Raw genomic sequence first — 15,645 nt, forward strand, 5'->3', positions numbered from 1 at the left:
GCTCTGCCCCGAGAGCAGCCCCTCCACCATTGCCCTTAGGTGGACGTGGTTTCACTGGAAAGGCAAGAGCCCACCTGATTCTTCCCCCAACCACCACCCCACCCTGTCTCCAGAAGGATCACTGTATGCTTTAATCACATCTGGAGATACAGTTCAGCCTGCGGCAAAGACACAGAAAAGACACAGCGGGAGCCCATAGGAGCAGGTGGATAACCGGCAGGGGCACCTGGGGGCAGAGCTCCCCGTGCCAGCACGAGGGACCGCAGCTCCTGGGCTTAGGGGCTCCCACAGCTGCGCAGGGCATGGTGCATGGGGCTGGTGAGTTCTGAGCCAGGATTGGAAGCAGGAGATGGAGGCAGCTCGCCACAGGGAGGGTCCGTCAGGGAAAGGCAGTAATGTGGCGGATATCCTCAGCCCCCATATCGGGCTGAGCGATGGTGAGCCTCAGAATGATTCTGCTCTTTAATTTTCCTTGCGCGTCTGTGTGTTTGGAAAATAGCGTTTATTCCGGGACCTGGGTCCTTGAGACTCACTGGTCCTTTCCACTTGCTGCCTTTCCTGCTCAGACAGCGGGATATTAGAGAGGTAGAAGGGATGTAGCCAGAAAGGAGTCCTGTATCTCTCTCAGGCTGGTGGAGGGGCCTGGCCTTCATGATTGGCTGGGTGCTGCTTAGATGTCCAGGTGTGCAGAACTGGGGGAGGATGGGCACCAGCCTTTAAAAGCTTCTTGGGCGACTGATGTATTCCCAGGGTTGAGCCCCTGTGCTCCTTCCTCAGAGGCCTTTCCCTAGCCTTGGCTTGGGGTAGGCCTAGCACTCAGCCTCTACTCCTCGTCCTGAGACTGCCCTGGACCACGGGCTGAGATTTCTCCTGATCCTTCATGATCAGCTGAATCTGTTTTTCCTTTGTAAGGTGAGGAGAGGTAAGAAAGGCGGTGCCTTTTGAGAAACTAAAGGACTCTTTCTTTCTTTCTTTCTTTCTTTCTTTCTTTTTTTAAGATTTTATTTATCTGAGAGAGAGAAAGCATAAGCAGGGGGAGCAGGAGATGGAGAAGCTTAGCAGGGAGCGCAGTGTAGGACTCGATCCCAGGACCCTGGGATCGTGACCTGAGCCAAAGGCAGACACTAAACCGACTGAGCCATCCAGGCGCCCCTCTGCCTTTCATTTTTGTTTAACTATTTTCTGTCTCTTTGCACGGCTCTAAAAATTTAAGAATGATTTTGGTGTGCCTCACTGAGTGGATAGCCCTGATTTTTTATTTTCCTGTTGAGACCTGTGTCCGAGATTACTTCTCTTCCCAAACTGAAACATCAGGTACTCAAAACAGGGGGCTTGTGCACCCTTGGCAGGTCTGGAAGGGGAGGAGGTGAGAAGTCAGGCTGGCAGAAGCCACGGAGAGGCAGCCCAGTACAGACGTAGCCGTGGGCCTCCGCTCACACCTGTCGGAAAGGGGAAGATCTCACATGACCTTTGGGGCTAAGATACAGTTTTACCTGAAGATTGCTTTAAATTGATTCAGACCTGTTTCCTGCCCCCAAATAAAATTGTCGTGTGCCCAACATTCTGGCAGAAGAGTTTGATTTAACATTTGGTGTATTCCCATTGGGTTGGAAGTAGTAACACACAGTCCCTCTCCTCCCCCTTGGAGCCCCTGAGGCTTCCCTGCCTTGTGTTGGAAGCTGGCAGTGCTCCGGGAACAGCGTCAGAGGACTCTTTAGGGAAATACCATACTGGAGGAGTGCTTTTTGGCATTAAAGCCAACCCCCGGGTCCTCATTTCAGGCGGTGTTGAAAACGGGAGTGACTTGCTGAGGGGAGCTGGCACTTCCTTACACGGCCCCGTTCCCACAGCAGAGGGCTTGTCCATGAAGGGCTGCTGGTGTCGGTGGGGCAAGTCAGCCAGCCGGAGGTGGATGCTCCTGGCCGGCCTCCGCAGCGCCTCCCCCTGTGCCCACAGGTGACCCACAACCAGGAGAATGTGTTTGACCTGCAGTGGCTGGAGCTCCCGGACGTGGCCCCAGAGGAGCTGGAGGCCCTCTCGAGGAACATGGTGTTTCATCTCAGGAGGCTCATCGATGAACGAGACGAATGCACAGAGGTGCGTCCCCTGACACCAGTGGGAGAAGGTTCTAGAAATGCCGAGCTGGTCAAGGGGGACTCCTCCATTCATATGCTCCTGGTCTTCCCACTGAATATTTTGTCTCTTAAAACTCCTACCCCCTTTCTCCTGCCTCCCTCTCTCGGGGTGTCTGGCTCCCAGCGGGGGTTTTACTCCTTGTCTTCTGATGTGTGTGGCCTCGTTGGGAGCGGGGGCACGGGCACCGTGTGGGCTGCACTGGTGAGACTGCTTCCCCCTGCCCCCCCGCCACAGTTGATCGTGGACCTGACCCAGGAGCGGGACTACCTGCAGGCGCAGCAGCCACCCAGCCCGCTCAAGTCGTCCAGCACCGAGTCCACCCCCAGCCCCACCAGCAGCCTCTCCAGCGAGGACAAGCAGCACCTGGCCGTGGAGCTGGCCGACACCAAGGCCAGGCTGCGCCGTGTCAGGCAGGAACTGTGAGTCTCCAGTGACCCCGGGCTGCCCTTCTGCTGTCGTGTGGGGGCTCGCCAGCACAGTCTGTCGTGCCATCTCCCTTGGCGCGGTGTGGCTGACCGGAGCGCGCTGGTGTGGGCCCCAGTGTCAGCGGGGCTCGGCTCTGCCCCGAGCTTGGTCGCAGTTTGAACATGGCCCGGTCGCCTCCCTGTCTGGGCTCCTGCGAGTCCAGGTTACAGATCGTCTGTCCACACCCGTCTGGTCAGGGGCAGGAATAATCACACCCGGGGAGGTTTTCTTGCCTGGAGGGAGGATGTGGCTCCCCCCATCAGGTGAACCTGTTGTCCCCTCTTTCCTGCAGCAGGTGAAGTGACATTCACTTCACCCCACCCTGGGAGCTGCCTGCCTCCCCCTGGCTGCCTGCCTGGCTGTGGGAGATGCACCTGTAGTTAGAGCCTTCTTACCTGCCCGCACCCTCAGAAGGAAATCCCGTGTCTGGTGGGGGGTGTTTGAGAGCAGGTTTTTAAAGGTTAGAAATGGGAGAAGAATTTGAGTAGGAACATTTTGGCGGGCTCGGTCTGCAGACTGCCCTCCTGGCTCCCGGAAGTGTCCCCTTCCCTCTCCCTGCTGTGGTCTCGTGAGGTGGGGGGCTGGTGGGGTTGCTAACTGAGAAGGGCTCACCATGGTGCCTCCACGTCGCCCCCAGGGAGGAGAAGACGGAGCAGCTTGGGGACACCAGGCATGAGGTGGACCAGCTGGTGCTAGAGCTGCAGAAAGTCAAGCAGGAGGTGAGTGGGAGGGGCTGTGCCCATGTCTGTGGGGTAGGGAGCTGTGCCCATGTCTGGGGGGCTCCCCCAGAACTGTGGCCTGGAGGTTTGGGAATGTGGCCTCAGGAGCTTCCAGCGAAGGTCTCTGTTTCTGTCTGGCCCAAAGCAGCACGGCCCGAGAGCCAGTTGTCCTAAGAACTGCTTTGGTGGGGGAGTGACCATGTGTGTGGGGGACCCTCCCCCAACATGGACGTGCTCGGCCACCAGAACCTGGCTTCTCCTGGGGTGTCCTGGAAATGTTACACCCCTGGGGCTCGACCCCTCCTCCCTCTGCAGAGGGATGCCCTGAGCTGGGTTCCCCTGCCTTTTCCCACCTTCCAGAACATCCAGCTGGCGGCTGACGCCCGCTCTGCTCGCGCATACCGAGACGAGCTAGACTCCCTGAGGGAGAAGGCGAACCGCGTGGAGAGGCTGGAGATGGAGCTCGTGCGCTGCAAGGAGAAGCTGCATGACGTGGACTTCTACAAGGCCCGCATGGAGGTGAGCCCACGCCTCCCAGACGCACCTGCCAGGTGTGGGGAAAAGGGAGCCATGGGATCTCCACGGCGATACTTCCCTGGAAGGTCCCGCTCTGTGCTCCCTGCCTGGCTGGAGGTGGGGAGGGCAGTGGGAGGAGGGAGAGCTCCTGTAATGAAGTCCTCTGATTTCTTTTAGCATTTTTCCTTCTCCTGCTTCATACCACAGTGATGACCTTCTACTCAAGGATTTTTCTTTTTCTTCTTCTTGCTGTTTTTGGTGGTTAACTCTTGCTAGAACTCCGTTTTTTCATCCTTAAAATAGAGATAGTCCTACCACTTCATGAGGTTTTTTTTTTTTTTTTTTCAGATGAAAGGGGCAGAATTCCTGGCACTTGGGCTGGTCCCATAGTAAGCCCTCAGTTGTGGAACCCACTCGGATCTTGAGGTTCTGGGTGGATGGTGCCGGGGAGGGCATCAGGGCTGACGGGACTGGAGACCAAGACCCAGGTGATGCCTCAGTCGTTCACCCCAACTGCCTCATGTCAGCTGCAGGTTCTAGGACCCTTTTTTCCAAGGCTTCGGGGGTTTTGCCCCCATCACTAACGCCGGGGGCTCTGGAAGTAGTTGTTCTGGGCTGGTAGAATCAGGTTGTCAGCGCATACCAAGTGGGCTTGTTTGGTAAGAAATAATCCCAGTTGCCACCCAGGAGGTTTTGAGGGGACTGAGCACAGGTCTGGGGAGCACAGTGGTCCTCTCCCAGCCATGCTGCTGGCAGGCATGCTTGGGGAAGGCTGTGTGGCTGAAGACCAGACAGGCGCTCCTGCAGCGGGCAGGGCCTGCCCCGGGGCCATGGGAGGAGGGTGGGAGGCCGTAGGGGCAGGGCCTGTTTGTTGCCCAAGGAGTATCTGTTCCCTGAGGAATGTGACACCCTACCTCCTGTGGAGAAGGCGCCTTTGGTGCTGCTGCCTTGGCCTGAGCCTGGGGTGCGTGTGGGACGCCAGCTCTTTGTTCTGGAAATGGTTGGCTGGTTGGCTGGCCGTGCTGAATTTGAAAGGCATAAATCCTGGGACTGACAGGTTGTGGGACGTGGGCACACAGCAGGGCCTCTCCTCACTTACTAGAAATGCCATAGTTGGGAGAAGGAGAGACAGTCCTTCATGTTTGCCCAGACCACTGCCCTAGCCGCGCCTCCTGCACACTGGTGCCTGGGGGGGAGGGGGGAGCACCCGATGCAGCCCCCAGGTGGGATCAGGGGCAGAGTGTGATTCCCACCTCTTCCCCCAGCTCTGTCCCTTGGGGTGATGGGTGTCAGGATCCAGCCTCTAATCTCCGTGCTCATGCCTTTGCCCTGTCCGAGCGGCCTTGTGCAGTCCTCCAGACACAGCCCGTGGAGCGTTCGTGGCGTGCGAAGCTAGAGCAGCAGTGAGGGATCTAGATGCAGGATGACACGTGCCCTGCTTCACGGAGCTCCCAGACTTTCAGGGTTTCTCCTGGGACCCCCAGTCTGATTTTTCCAGTTCTCATGTTTCATGGCTCTCTGCGGCAACCACGACATTTTTCACCTTGATGCATGTCCTAGTGAAGAGCTACCGTGAAACCGGTAGTGCTTGAAATTTTGCTTTAGTTTTTTTAGCCACGAAAGAAATAGCGTGCGTCTCCGTGAGGTGTTTACTTGGGGGCAGGTGGCAGGTTTACAGATGCTTTGCCGCCTAGGCTGGCTGATGCCCTGGGACTGGTCCGCAGAGTTCAGACTGTCGGAGAGAGAATGAGTCGTGCTGTGCTGTGATGCCCGTGATAACAGGGGTCAGCGGATGGCAGTACGTGGGCACTCCTCCTTGGATCTTGCTCACTGTCTGGAGGGGAGTCCCAGGCCTCCGCGTGGAAGGTACCTGCCATCCTCAGGAAGCGTGTCAGTGAGGGGAACAGTGTGGTTTCTGTTTCAGAAAGTTCATTGGGGTTGCTGGGTGGGGAACGGATCACAGGCTGTCAGGAAGCCACGGGCTATGAGAAGTCTACCAGCCAGGTATCACCTGCCCGGACGGGCCCACCTCCTCCTGCCCGCTCCCTGCCACAAAGCCAGGAGGGGCTGAGCAGGAGTAGAGCAACAGCTGTGTGCTTTTGTTCATTTCTCACAGCAGCTCCGGGGACGCACTGAGCTCTGGGCCATTGCATGGACCACGCGGGGTCGATGGCATCCCGTGCGGACCCGGGTCTGCCTCATGTTCCAGGCTCCTTTTCTGCTGCAGCTTCCCTCGCTCCCACTGGCAAAGGCCCCGAGGTGGGGAGTATGTTTGCTGTGATTGTGGCTCCGTGCTCAGCATCTAGACCAGTGGACAGATACTTGCTGAAAGAATGCTGTCTGGGGTTTTCCTGGGGCAGCGTCTGCAGAGCTGTCTGCCGCTGGGCCACCTGGAGTATCCTCCTCCCAGACCCCTGCCTAGACCCCTGACCCCCAGCTGGCCGCCCACCAGAGCACTTGACTCTGTGCTGGGAGTGAACCTGGAATGCCGCTCAGAGACCTCAAAGCAGGCTGCTTTCAGAGGAGAGCCAGCAGTATTGGGGGCCTCCAGGGATGGAGGTAGGCCGTCTGGCCCCGAATATGGGAGCCTAGGCCTGGGCTACTTGGTCCCCCCCAGTGCTTTGTGTCAGGGGCAACACCGCCTTGATGCACAGGTGTGTTGGATGGGCCCGTGCTTGTGTTTCAGTAAGCAGGGTTGCCCAGCTTTGATGGAAAATCAGATTTTCCAGGGTGTGCTGATGCCCATTCCCAAGGGATTCACCATAGGATTCCCGAACAACTTCTAGACAATGAGAAGTGTGCAGCGATAGAAATGTGGCTGTGACTTGAGATCGACCTTGGTGTACACATCCAAAAACCAAAGACCAAATGGACAGAGGGCTGGGTAGATGGGCGGACGTGTGACAAGGAGAGAGCAGAACATTAATTACGAATCTAGGTGGTCTGTGCAAGACGCTCAGAATACTTCAAGTTTTCAGGGTACTTTAAATTTCCATAACAAAATACAGGGAGGGGTGGAAAGTAAAAAGATAGCAGTGGGCATTAACTGTTTTGAATAAGCTGATTTGGGATTAACATCAATTTACTAATGAGATAATGTAAAATATTAATCAGTTTCAAGCTGTGAAACCACTCCACGGGGAGTGTTAGATCATCTCTGTTTCTCAAGATGTGGTCTGTATCCACCTGGGGCCGTGTCCCCATCTGTTCAGGTTGCCTGTTCAAAATGCAGATTCCTGGGTACCACCTTTGGTCCTGGGAGTGGACCCCGGGAATGTGCATTCTGCGGGCTCGCTCTCAGATGGCTCTTCTGCTCTGCCAGGCACGAGGCCCCCAGTCGCTGATGGACAGGGTGCTTTCTCCTTCCTGCTGGCTTTTCTGGGCCAGAGATGGGGTGGGCGGGGTGGACGGCAGGTCTGTGGGTGGACCTTGCATGGAGGCCTTCTGTGTGCCCCTGGAGCCCCTGAGGGCAGGGACCGGGTCTTAACCGGACTGCATGGCCCGGGGCCTGGCACTCACTGGGCGTTTCATAATCACCCCACGAGTCGGGCAGAGCCCCATTGCTCAGCAATGGAGAGACTTAGCCTGGGGAGAAGGACAGGAAGGATCAAGAGCTCTTGTCCCCTCCAGGAGGGAGTGGTGTTAGGTGATTGTTGTGTTCATGCCCGCTCATGCTGTGGATATCTACCCCATAGGGGACTCACTTCTAGACACAGGGCGTGGCAGGTGGCCCAGGTGCCTTCCCGGAGATCCTGGCCAGTCTCACTGAGGAGAAACACGATAACCTGTGTCCTGGGGGGCAGCAAGTGTTAGTTCCGCATGGGAGGAAATTTTTGATCAAAGGCCTTGGAGTTCAGGGCAAGGGCAGGGTTAATTTTGGTTTGAAAAATATGGACCATGAGTTTCCATGTTTTGTTGTTACACTCCTGGCAGCTCTTCTGTGGCTCATAGTCTGGTTTGTACGAGGGCTCACGCAGCAGGAGACCGGCATGGAGGGAAGCCTGGGGTGGGTGCACGGGTGGTCCTGACTCCCCTTTGCAAGCCAGTGACCCCCCGCCCCACTCCTGCCAGCAGGGCATGTGGGAGGAGGACAGAGGCAGAGCTGCTTCCTGGAGGTTCGTCTTGTCCCACAGTTTGCTTTTGGCTGAAATTCCCAACAGCAAAGGGCAGGTGCCTCGCTACCATCTGCGTCTTAAGCAGAATAAAAGTAAGACGGGCCTTGTCCTCACTCTTCTGAGATTGATGGCTTTCTGGGCAGTGCTGGCTCCAAAGTCAACTCAGTCTGAGAGGTGGAGACCAAGCAGGGCACAGTCCTAGCTGCCACACATCCTGCTGGGTTGTTGAGGGAGGCTTGCCCCCATCTGTAAAAGGGGGTGCCCTGGCATCGTGTTTCCAGTGCACTTATCCTAGTGAGACCCGGGAACCGACTGATCCTGCACCAAGGGGTGGGGTGGGTTGTTGGGAGAGCAGTTAGCAGCTGGATTCGTGAGCAGTCCACCCCAGCCCCGCCTGGCCCCAGGGGCTCCCCATCCTCCAGAGCCCATTTCCCCACCTGCCAGCATGTCCTTGCCACTGCCCAAAGGCAGGCTGAAGAGTGAGGGCCTCTGCCCACCTTCTCTGTCGTTGGTCATTGACCCCAGGGCCTGCCCCCAAGATGCCCTCCACAAGCATCTGAACCGGCCGCTCAGCCTCCATCTGTCCTCGTTCATACCTCTCTGTCCTGCCACCATGGTGACCCTTCTAAGAGTTCCTTGGGCATCTGTGCATTGCTCTGGGGTTAAAATCCACACTCTGCCTTGTCCAGCACTCACCCACTTCAGGTCTCCCCATTGCCCCACTGAGGCATCCTGGGCCCAGTCTGTCTCCTCCAGCAAGGCCAGATGAGGAGAGGATAGGTCAAGCTCTGCGGGTCTTTCCGAAGCTTCTCATTTCCTATAGGCCCCCTGCACAGCCCCAGCAGTGTTCAACCCGTGGGGCTGTGATGGTGAGTGTTCCTCTGTCCCCACCAACTTGTGCCTCACTGACCTAGAGCTTGAGTCCTCGAGCGTGTTGTGTAGCTTGGGGATGGGCAAACTACAGTCCATTAAGGCTGAAATCCCACCCCCCATCCGTTGTAAGTATAAAGTTTTATTGGAACGTCGCTGCATCCATCCATGCACAATGTTTTCTGTGGCGGCTTCTGGTACACCTGCAGAGTTGAGGCGTTGTGACAGAAACTGATGGCCTGAAAAGCCAGAAGTACACAGCTGTGGTCTGGCCCAGGGCAGGTGCACAGCGAGGTTTTTAGATGAGCAGTAAGAACTGGGTTTTTGGAGCTTTTTCTGCCTGCCAGGAGTGCCTAAGCTCCAGCCATATCATCACATGTAAACCTCGGGGTGGCCCACCAGGTTTAGCGGCCACTGCGGCTTCCTCTCACTTTCTCCAGACGGGAAAGCTGAGGGTTCCTCCACCCCTCGTGGAACTGGCCCTGCCAGTAAGGAGGCGCACCTGGCGTTGGAACACGTGTGTCTGTTTGCAGGGCTGCGGCCTTGCTGAGGAAGGAAATAAGGGAGGGGGCTTGTAGAGACAAAGAGGGTGCGGGGGAGAGGAGAGATGGGGGGCCTCGAGGAGGGGATGATGGCAGAAGGGCGGGGGGGGGCCTGGCCTCCAGCAGACCATGTGGGGATTCAGACATCATGCCGTAAGCGGGGAAGGTTCAGACTCAGGGAACGGAGCAAGAACCTTGGAGCCTAGATCTTCCGTTTCCACCAGCGACTTTGCGTTTCTCTGTGTTCTAAGGAGTTCTGATGAAATTCAGTATGGTGTGAAGTTAGAGCAGGGCAGATCTGATGCTGGGCTTACACTTCGGTCCGCAACGCTCCTGGAACCTTCCATGGAGCTTAGCAGACCGCGGTGCAAAGGGCCGAGCAGATGGTGTTCCGCCAGGAGGTGATCTCTACGGAGTGAGCAGGAGGTCCGCCTGCCAGAGTGGAGGGCCCTGTCTCCCTCCCGAGGACACCTCTGGGCTGGAGGCTGCAGTCTGAGCCCAGCGGGAAGGAGCTGGTTGTGTCTTTGATTCTGCCCCCACCCCCCAGGCCCACCCCACTGCTGCCTCTGCTGTTTGGTGCTCATTGGGGTCAAGGAGGCCCCATGGAAACGAGTCTCTGCCTGCTCCTTGGTGGATGGAGGCTCGGAGGCTGCCGGGCTGACCGGTGTCTTCCAGGGGTGTGAGGAAATGGTGACAGCCCGTTGCTCCCTGGGCCTTGGGCGCCGTGTCTGGAGTACATCCTGGGCATTACCACACCTGATCCCGGGTCCGCCCTGTCGGTGTTAGGGAGGGATCCCTGATGGATGGACAAGCTCTTGCCTCATGTCCCACAGCTAACGGCGCGTTGGCAGGCCTGGGAGCCATAGCCTGTCGGCCTATATCCCCGGTCCCTGCTCCCGGTCTCCGTGCCAGATTAGTGGTGGCAGCTCTCGAGCCCTTGGGGACCAGCCATCAGGCATGGCCTGTGACTGCCTAAATGTGGCCCCTCAGCTGTTCGCAGAGCTGGGTCAGGCCTTGAAATAGCCTCCTGGTTCAGTCGAGGTCAGGTCTGCAGGGGGGCCGGCTGGCTTCGGGCTGCTGCCCCAGCATGAGGAACGAGGCCTCTCAGTCCTCCAGGCCGAGCCTTCGGCTTGCTGTAGCAGCTCGGGCACAACTTTGCGCGGATCCGGTTTCTCGCTTCTGAGGGAGTAGGGTGTACGAGGCAAGCTGAGCTATTTCTGTTGGCTTGAATATGGTGGAGGTCGAGGTGGAGGCCAGAAGATGGGAGACGTATTTGCACTTGATCTTAGTCAAAGGGCCGAGAAGCGATGATGGAGACGTATTTGGGAAGTAGTTAAAAACCGTCATGTTCCATGCTCTGTTTCACTCCTGTACACTTTTCTCCATCCCTGCCTGTTGGAGGTCGCTGAGTCCTTCAGGGCCCATGTCACATGCCCTCTGACTGCCCCCCGCCCTCCCATGGTATGATTCCGCCAACAGGTGTTATTGAACATACCTCTGAGGCCCACAAGAACAGACGTGGAACAGCCCTACCCTGAAGCTGATGGGTCTCAGGGAGGAGTGAAGGCCACGTCGCCTCACGGTGTGTCCAGAGCACTCTGGGAGCCCAAGTACCTGGCTCAGCAGGCAGGACAGAAAGAATTTGCAAGCATTTCTCAGAGGGGGCAACCCAGGCTGGGTTTTGCATGCTGATTAGGAGCTGGTTATGAGGCTGAAGGGACAGCCTGTGCGGTGGGAGCTGAGGACCCAGCCGTGAGGTGATATGGGGAGTGCGGCTGGGTGGGTCTGCTAGAGCTCAGGGTGTGAACTGTGCAGGCCGGAGAGGGAAGGCCAGGCCTTCTTCCTGCTCAAAACCCCTCTGTGTGCTCTAGGTCACGTCATTATTGCTGGCTGGGGCCTCTTTCCCCCATGAACCCCTTAAGGATGGTTTGCAGGCAGTTGAGGCAGTGGAGAGAACACAAGTCTGGAGTTCTCGGGCCGGAATTCAAATCCCAGCTCCTCTCGAGCATCATGGCTTTGGGTTCATTCCTTAATTTACCCAAGTAAGAGTCTCCCTCTGTAGGAGGGGACAGTCCCTACTTCCATCTTGGGGCTGTGGGACCGAGTGAGGGAGGGAGGGGTGGAGAACACCCAGTGCAGGACCAGCCTCATGGTGGACATGTTCTCTTAACAGAAAGAGGGCACTTAGGTAATCCTGAGGCTTAAAGCCTTCTCAGCAGCCAGCCTTTGATCAGAAGCGTGACCGCTGACCAGAAGGCACGTGGTTTCCCCTTTCCTGAGAATCTCTGATGCAGGGAAACTGAACACACAGTGGGCAAGCAGGAGCTACCCAGCTGTCAGCGGGACAAGCCTTTGAAAACCGCCACCGAGAAAAGCAGACACGTCCCCACATCTGGGTGTTTGCACACTGTGAAGGCATTTGGGGAAACTCAGTGCCTCCAACATACTGAGTGGTGCTGGAAGGGCTCTGGGGAGAGGAGAAACCAAGAGGCCCCATAAGTGGGGTAGGGAGGGGAGGAGAAATGGCACCGCATGGTGCAGGATTACGAGTCCAGCAGCCCTTCTTATGTGAAGGGGCTCTGCGAGGGAATGGCCATCTCATTCCACACCTGGCACGTGCCGAACACACAAGGAGCGGGGTGCTGATTTGTGGGGTTCCCCTCTGATTGTGACTTAAGTCTTAGAGAGTCCCCATTTCTAGAACCATTGTTTGTCCAATAGCATGTATGTAGGATGTTCGGGTAGGAGCCGGATCTGGAATGAAAGCTCGTGTCAGTAGCTCCTTTCTTCCCTGGACCCTGATCACGAAATACATGTTGAGTCCCGAGGACTGGACTCAGCCTTCGAGCCCGGGACTGTTTCTCAGCCCCATCTCTTCCTGCTTAAGGAAATGGGGCTCAGCAAGGTCCCATGTCGGTCGGCAGCATCCATTTGTCCGCCCCGATGAGGTTGTAGGTGCCAAACGCCTTCCTACCACAGCGGCACGAAGTAGGCACCAAGGAAGAGTGCACTGAAGGAGGGCCCGAGTTCAGGGAGCTGCCTGATGGTGGATTTTCTCTTCCAGTAATGACTCCCGTCTGGCCTGGCGCAGCCTGACGGTGAAGGTGCTCAGAGGTGGAGCCCCGCCCACACCCGCACCCCCCACCCCCAGTGCTGCAGCCCCACCCCACCCCTGCAGCATGGGTCTGGGTCTCGAGCCCTTGTGACCCGGGTGCCTTCATCTGACCGTTCTCATGTGTGTCTTTGTGGAGCAGGAGCTGAGAGAAGACAACATCATTTTAATCGAGACCAAGGCCATGCTGGAGGAGCAGCTGACCGCGGCCCGGGCCCGGGGCGACAAAGTTCACGAGCTAGAGAAAGAGAACCTGCAGCTCAAGTCCAAGCTTCACGACCTGGAACTGGTATTGCCACCACTCCCCCCCACCCACCACCCCCCCGCCGTCACTGCATCCCCCATGGACTGGGGCAGGTTCAGGTTTACGCTCTGCCCTTCTCTGGGCTTTCGGCCTGGGCTCACGCTGCTGCTGCTGCCATGGTGTTCCCGGGGGCCATGGAGGGGGCAGGATTTGATGCCTACAAGATAGGGCTCGACTGCTCATGCTTTTCTGTAAGGATGGATGTCCACGTGTGTCTGTTACAAGAAGGTCTCTGCTGGCCTCCACGGTGTGGGCTGAACTGTGATGCGGGAGCGTCTTCAAGGCCCGTTGGGCCTGCTTGAAGGCCACAGAGCCGCCCGGCCTCACGGTACTTTCTCTAAGGCCCCACGTGGTATGTCACTCTGTCCAGACAGCGTTCATTAGAGACCTCGGGGCTCTGTTCATCATCCAGGTCACTGGGACAGGGTGTCTTTTAGCAGCTGTAACTCTCACAGCTGGCTGTGGGGTTGGAGACATTTCCTTGCAGCTGGGCTTTTTTGGGGGTTTTTTTGTTTGTTTTTTGGGTTTTTTTTTTTTTTTTTGCAGTGAGCAGGTGCATGGAGTCCCTTCATCCTGGGGGAAATGAGGGCAGGTGCCTGGGGGGCCAGGGTCTTACTCCTTCCCTCTTTCTGCACCAGGACCGGGACACAGACAAGAAGAGAATCGAGGAGCTGCTGGAGGAAAACATGGTCCTTGAGATAGCCCAGAAGCAGAGCATGAATGAGTCTGCCCACCTCGGCTGGGAGCTGGAGCAGCTGTCCAAGAACGCGGACCTGTCCAACGGTGGGTAGCACCTGGTGTCTCCAGCCGACCCAGCTGCCCCTTCTCCCTCGGCCAGGGAGCTGAACACTTGGCTCAGAATCTTCCATGTCAGTCTGTCCATTCGCCCTCAAATAAAAAGAATTTCTTTCAAGTGCCATTTGGAACAGTTTCCTTGCAGTTCTCCCCCAGGAGAACATGAGGGGTCTGGCAGCCTCCTTGTTGGGACGCGAAATGCAAATTAAGTGTTGCCCGCTTTCTCATTTCCCATATGGACCGTCCTAGGAGCTTCCAGATTACAGCATGCTGACCCCCAGAGGACATCTTGGGCTTCTCTGTGGATGGTTGAAAGCTCTGGATGGCAGGTGACATCCCCAGGGGCCATTAATCTCCACTCTGGCTGTACCACCAGCGTTATTTCCTCTGTTCATTTGCATAATTGGGCAAGATGGATGCAGTCTGTTTTCTGTCTCTCCGGGTGGGGATTGCTAAGTGGCTACTGCTCGCCGGACCGGGACCTCTTTCTCTCTCCCTGTGCTTGCGCGGCCGCGGCGGCTGCCCAGCACCCCAGACGAGGTGTTGGCTTGGGGGAAGGTGGGTGGGGCAGGAGTCAGCCCAGCAGCAGGAAGCTCTGCCTGCTGGGCAAACAATAAGCCAGTTCCTTTGTTCAAAAATAGTACTCCTGCACCTGAGAGCGCAAGTTAATGTTTACTTAGAACTTTACAGAGCGTTGGTAGGGCATTGGCTGGTTTGGGGGTGGCTTTTTCAATTCTGGTACAATCCCTAAGCATAATGAAAAGGTTGCTGAGAGCAGCTGGTTATTTCTTATCTTTGAGCTCCGAACCTAAAATCAGTTGAGTAAATTGTTAATCTATGTGAGAAGTTAGTTCTATCCGAGCTTTGGTGCCCCAGTGCTGTTGGGAGGGTGGGCCCGCAGGGCTGGGGGGTCACAGGGATCCCCTGCTCTGCGGGTGGAGGTCCAGTGGGGAGGACTGATGCCCCCTGGTGGAGCAGAGACGTGGTGCGGGCTGCCTAGGACAGGCTCAGACCAACTGCGAGGGGCAGCTGATGGGGTTGGTAAGCCTCACCAATTCAGACTAAAGTATGTTTGTGAGCCCTTTCAGGTCAGTGATGATGATTTCTTCTTGGTGGTCCAGCTCCTAGTGCTTATCTGGAAGCTGAGGGGCGTTGGTTTGAATGGCGGCATAGGGGGAGTAGAGCCTGAACATCCTGGTGCGTGTGTGCTGTGGTGGCTTCTCCAGTCAGAGCAGCTGGCTAGATGACCTCCTTTAAACCTCGGTTTCTTATCCTGCAAAAGGGGGGTAACGAAGCCACCTCGCAGGATTGCTGTGAATATCCAGTGACAGGAAGCGTGAAGCGTTACACCGTGCCTGGCCCACGGGCGGGCAGTCCGTGCTGAGCACCTTTCTTCTTGGTCGCATCAAAACCCATCCCCCCCACATGCACCTGCACACACACGCGTATGCACATGCACACACATGCACACGCACACCCGATTGCTGGGGATGCTGATGAACACAGCGCTCGGCGAAGAGCCGTTGGTTTTCTTTGTGATAAACTGTTGTGTCCTCATCGTGGTCTCTGAGGCCCTGCCTTTCACTGAAGAGGAAATGAGGCTTGTAATCAGTTCCATTGTTTAACTTGTGGAACCTTCGCTTTGATGCCGTGAGCACAGAGCTGCAGTCGGGAATGACCACAAAGTGGAGGTAGACGGCGGGGCCGGTGGCAGGACAGTGAGACTGTACCAAACGCCACAGAGCTGCATGCGGAAGATGATTAAAATGGTTAATTTTATGTTCTGTGTATTACACCACAATTTTAAAATGTTATTTTTCCTCATGGTTGCTGCAGAGGTATGATCCGAGTGATCCCAGGTCCTGAGTCCCTGGGGTCTTAGGTCGGGCTCGTTGCATTTGTAGCATGGTGAGAACTGAGCCCTCCATGCATGTGTGTCCCTTGAGAATACATGTGCTGACGTGTGCGCCGGCCTGGGAGGGTCGGCACGGCGAACACTCCCGCCACCGCCTCCGCGGCGTGCCTGCTGTTGCCTGGGGTCTGTAGGACACTCCGGCTTGTTGGGGATGTT

General features: G+C 56.8%; 1 protein-coding gene across 1 annotated transcript in view; it reads left to right on the forward strand.

The window, feature by feature from the left end:
- The window catches only part of LOC111148641 (coiled-coil domain containing 88C), a 125,584-nt gene that overhangs the window by 65,419 nt on the left and 44,520 nt on the right, over positions 1-15,645 (forward strand). Inside the window, exons 7-12 of the mRNA XM_022505391.1 lie at positions 1,957-2,097; positions 2,371-2,555; positions 3,239-3,320; positions 3,681-3,839; positions 12,618-12,764; positions 13,418-13,562. Coding sequence (XP_022361099.1) covers positions 1,957-2,097; positions 2,371-2,555; positions 3,239-3,320; positions 3,681-3,839; positions 12,618-12,764; positions 13,418-13,562 — 859 coding nt within the window. The remainder of the gene's footprint in view (positions 1-1,956; positions 2,098-2,370; positions 2,556-3,238; positions 3,321-3,680; positions 3,840-12,617; positions 12,765-13,417; positions 13,563-15,645) is intronic.

Source organism: Enhydra lutris, unplaced genomic scaffold (assembly GCF_002288905.1).
Source record: "Enhydra lutris kenyoni isolate GAN:26980312 unplaced genomic scaffold, ASM228890v2 scaffoldscaffold20, whole genome shotgun sequence".
In the NCBI taxonomy this organism is placed as follows: Eukaryota; Metazoa; Chordata; class Mammalia; order Carnivora; family Mustelidae; genus Enhydra; species Enhydra lutris.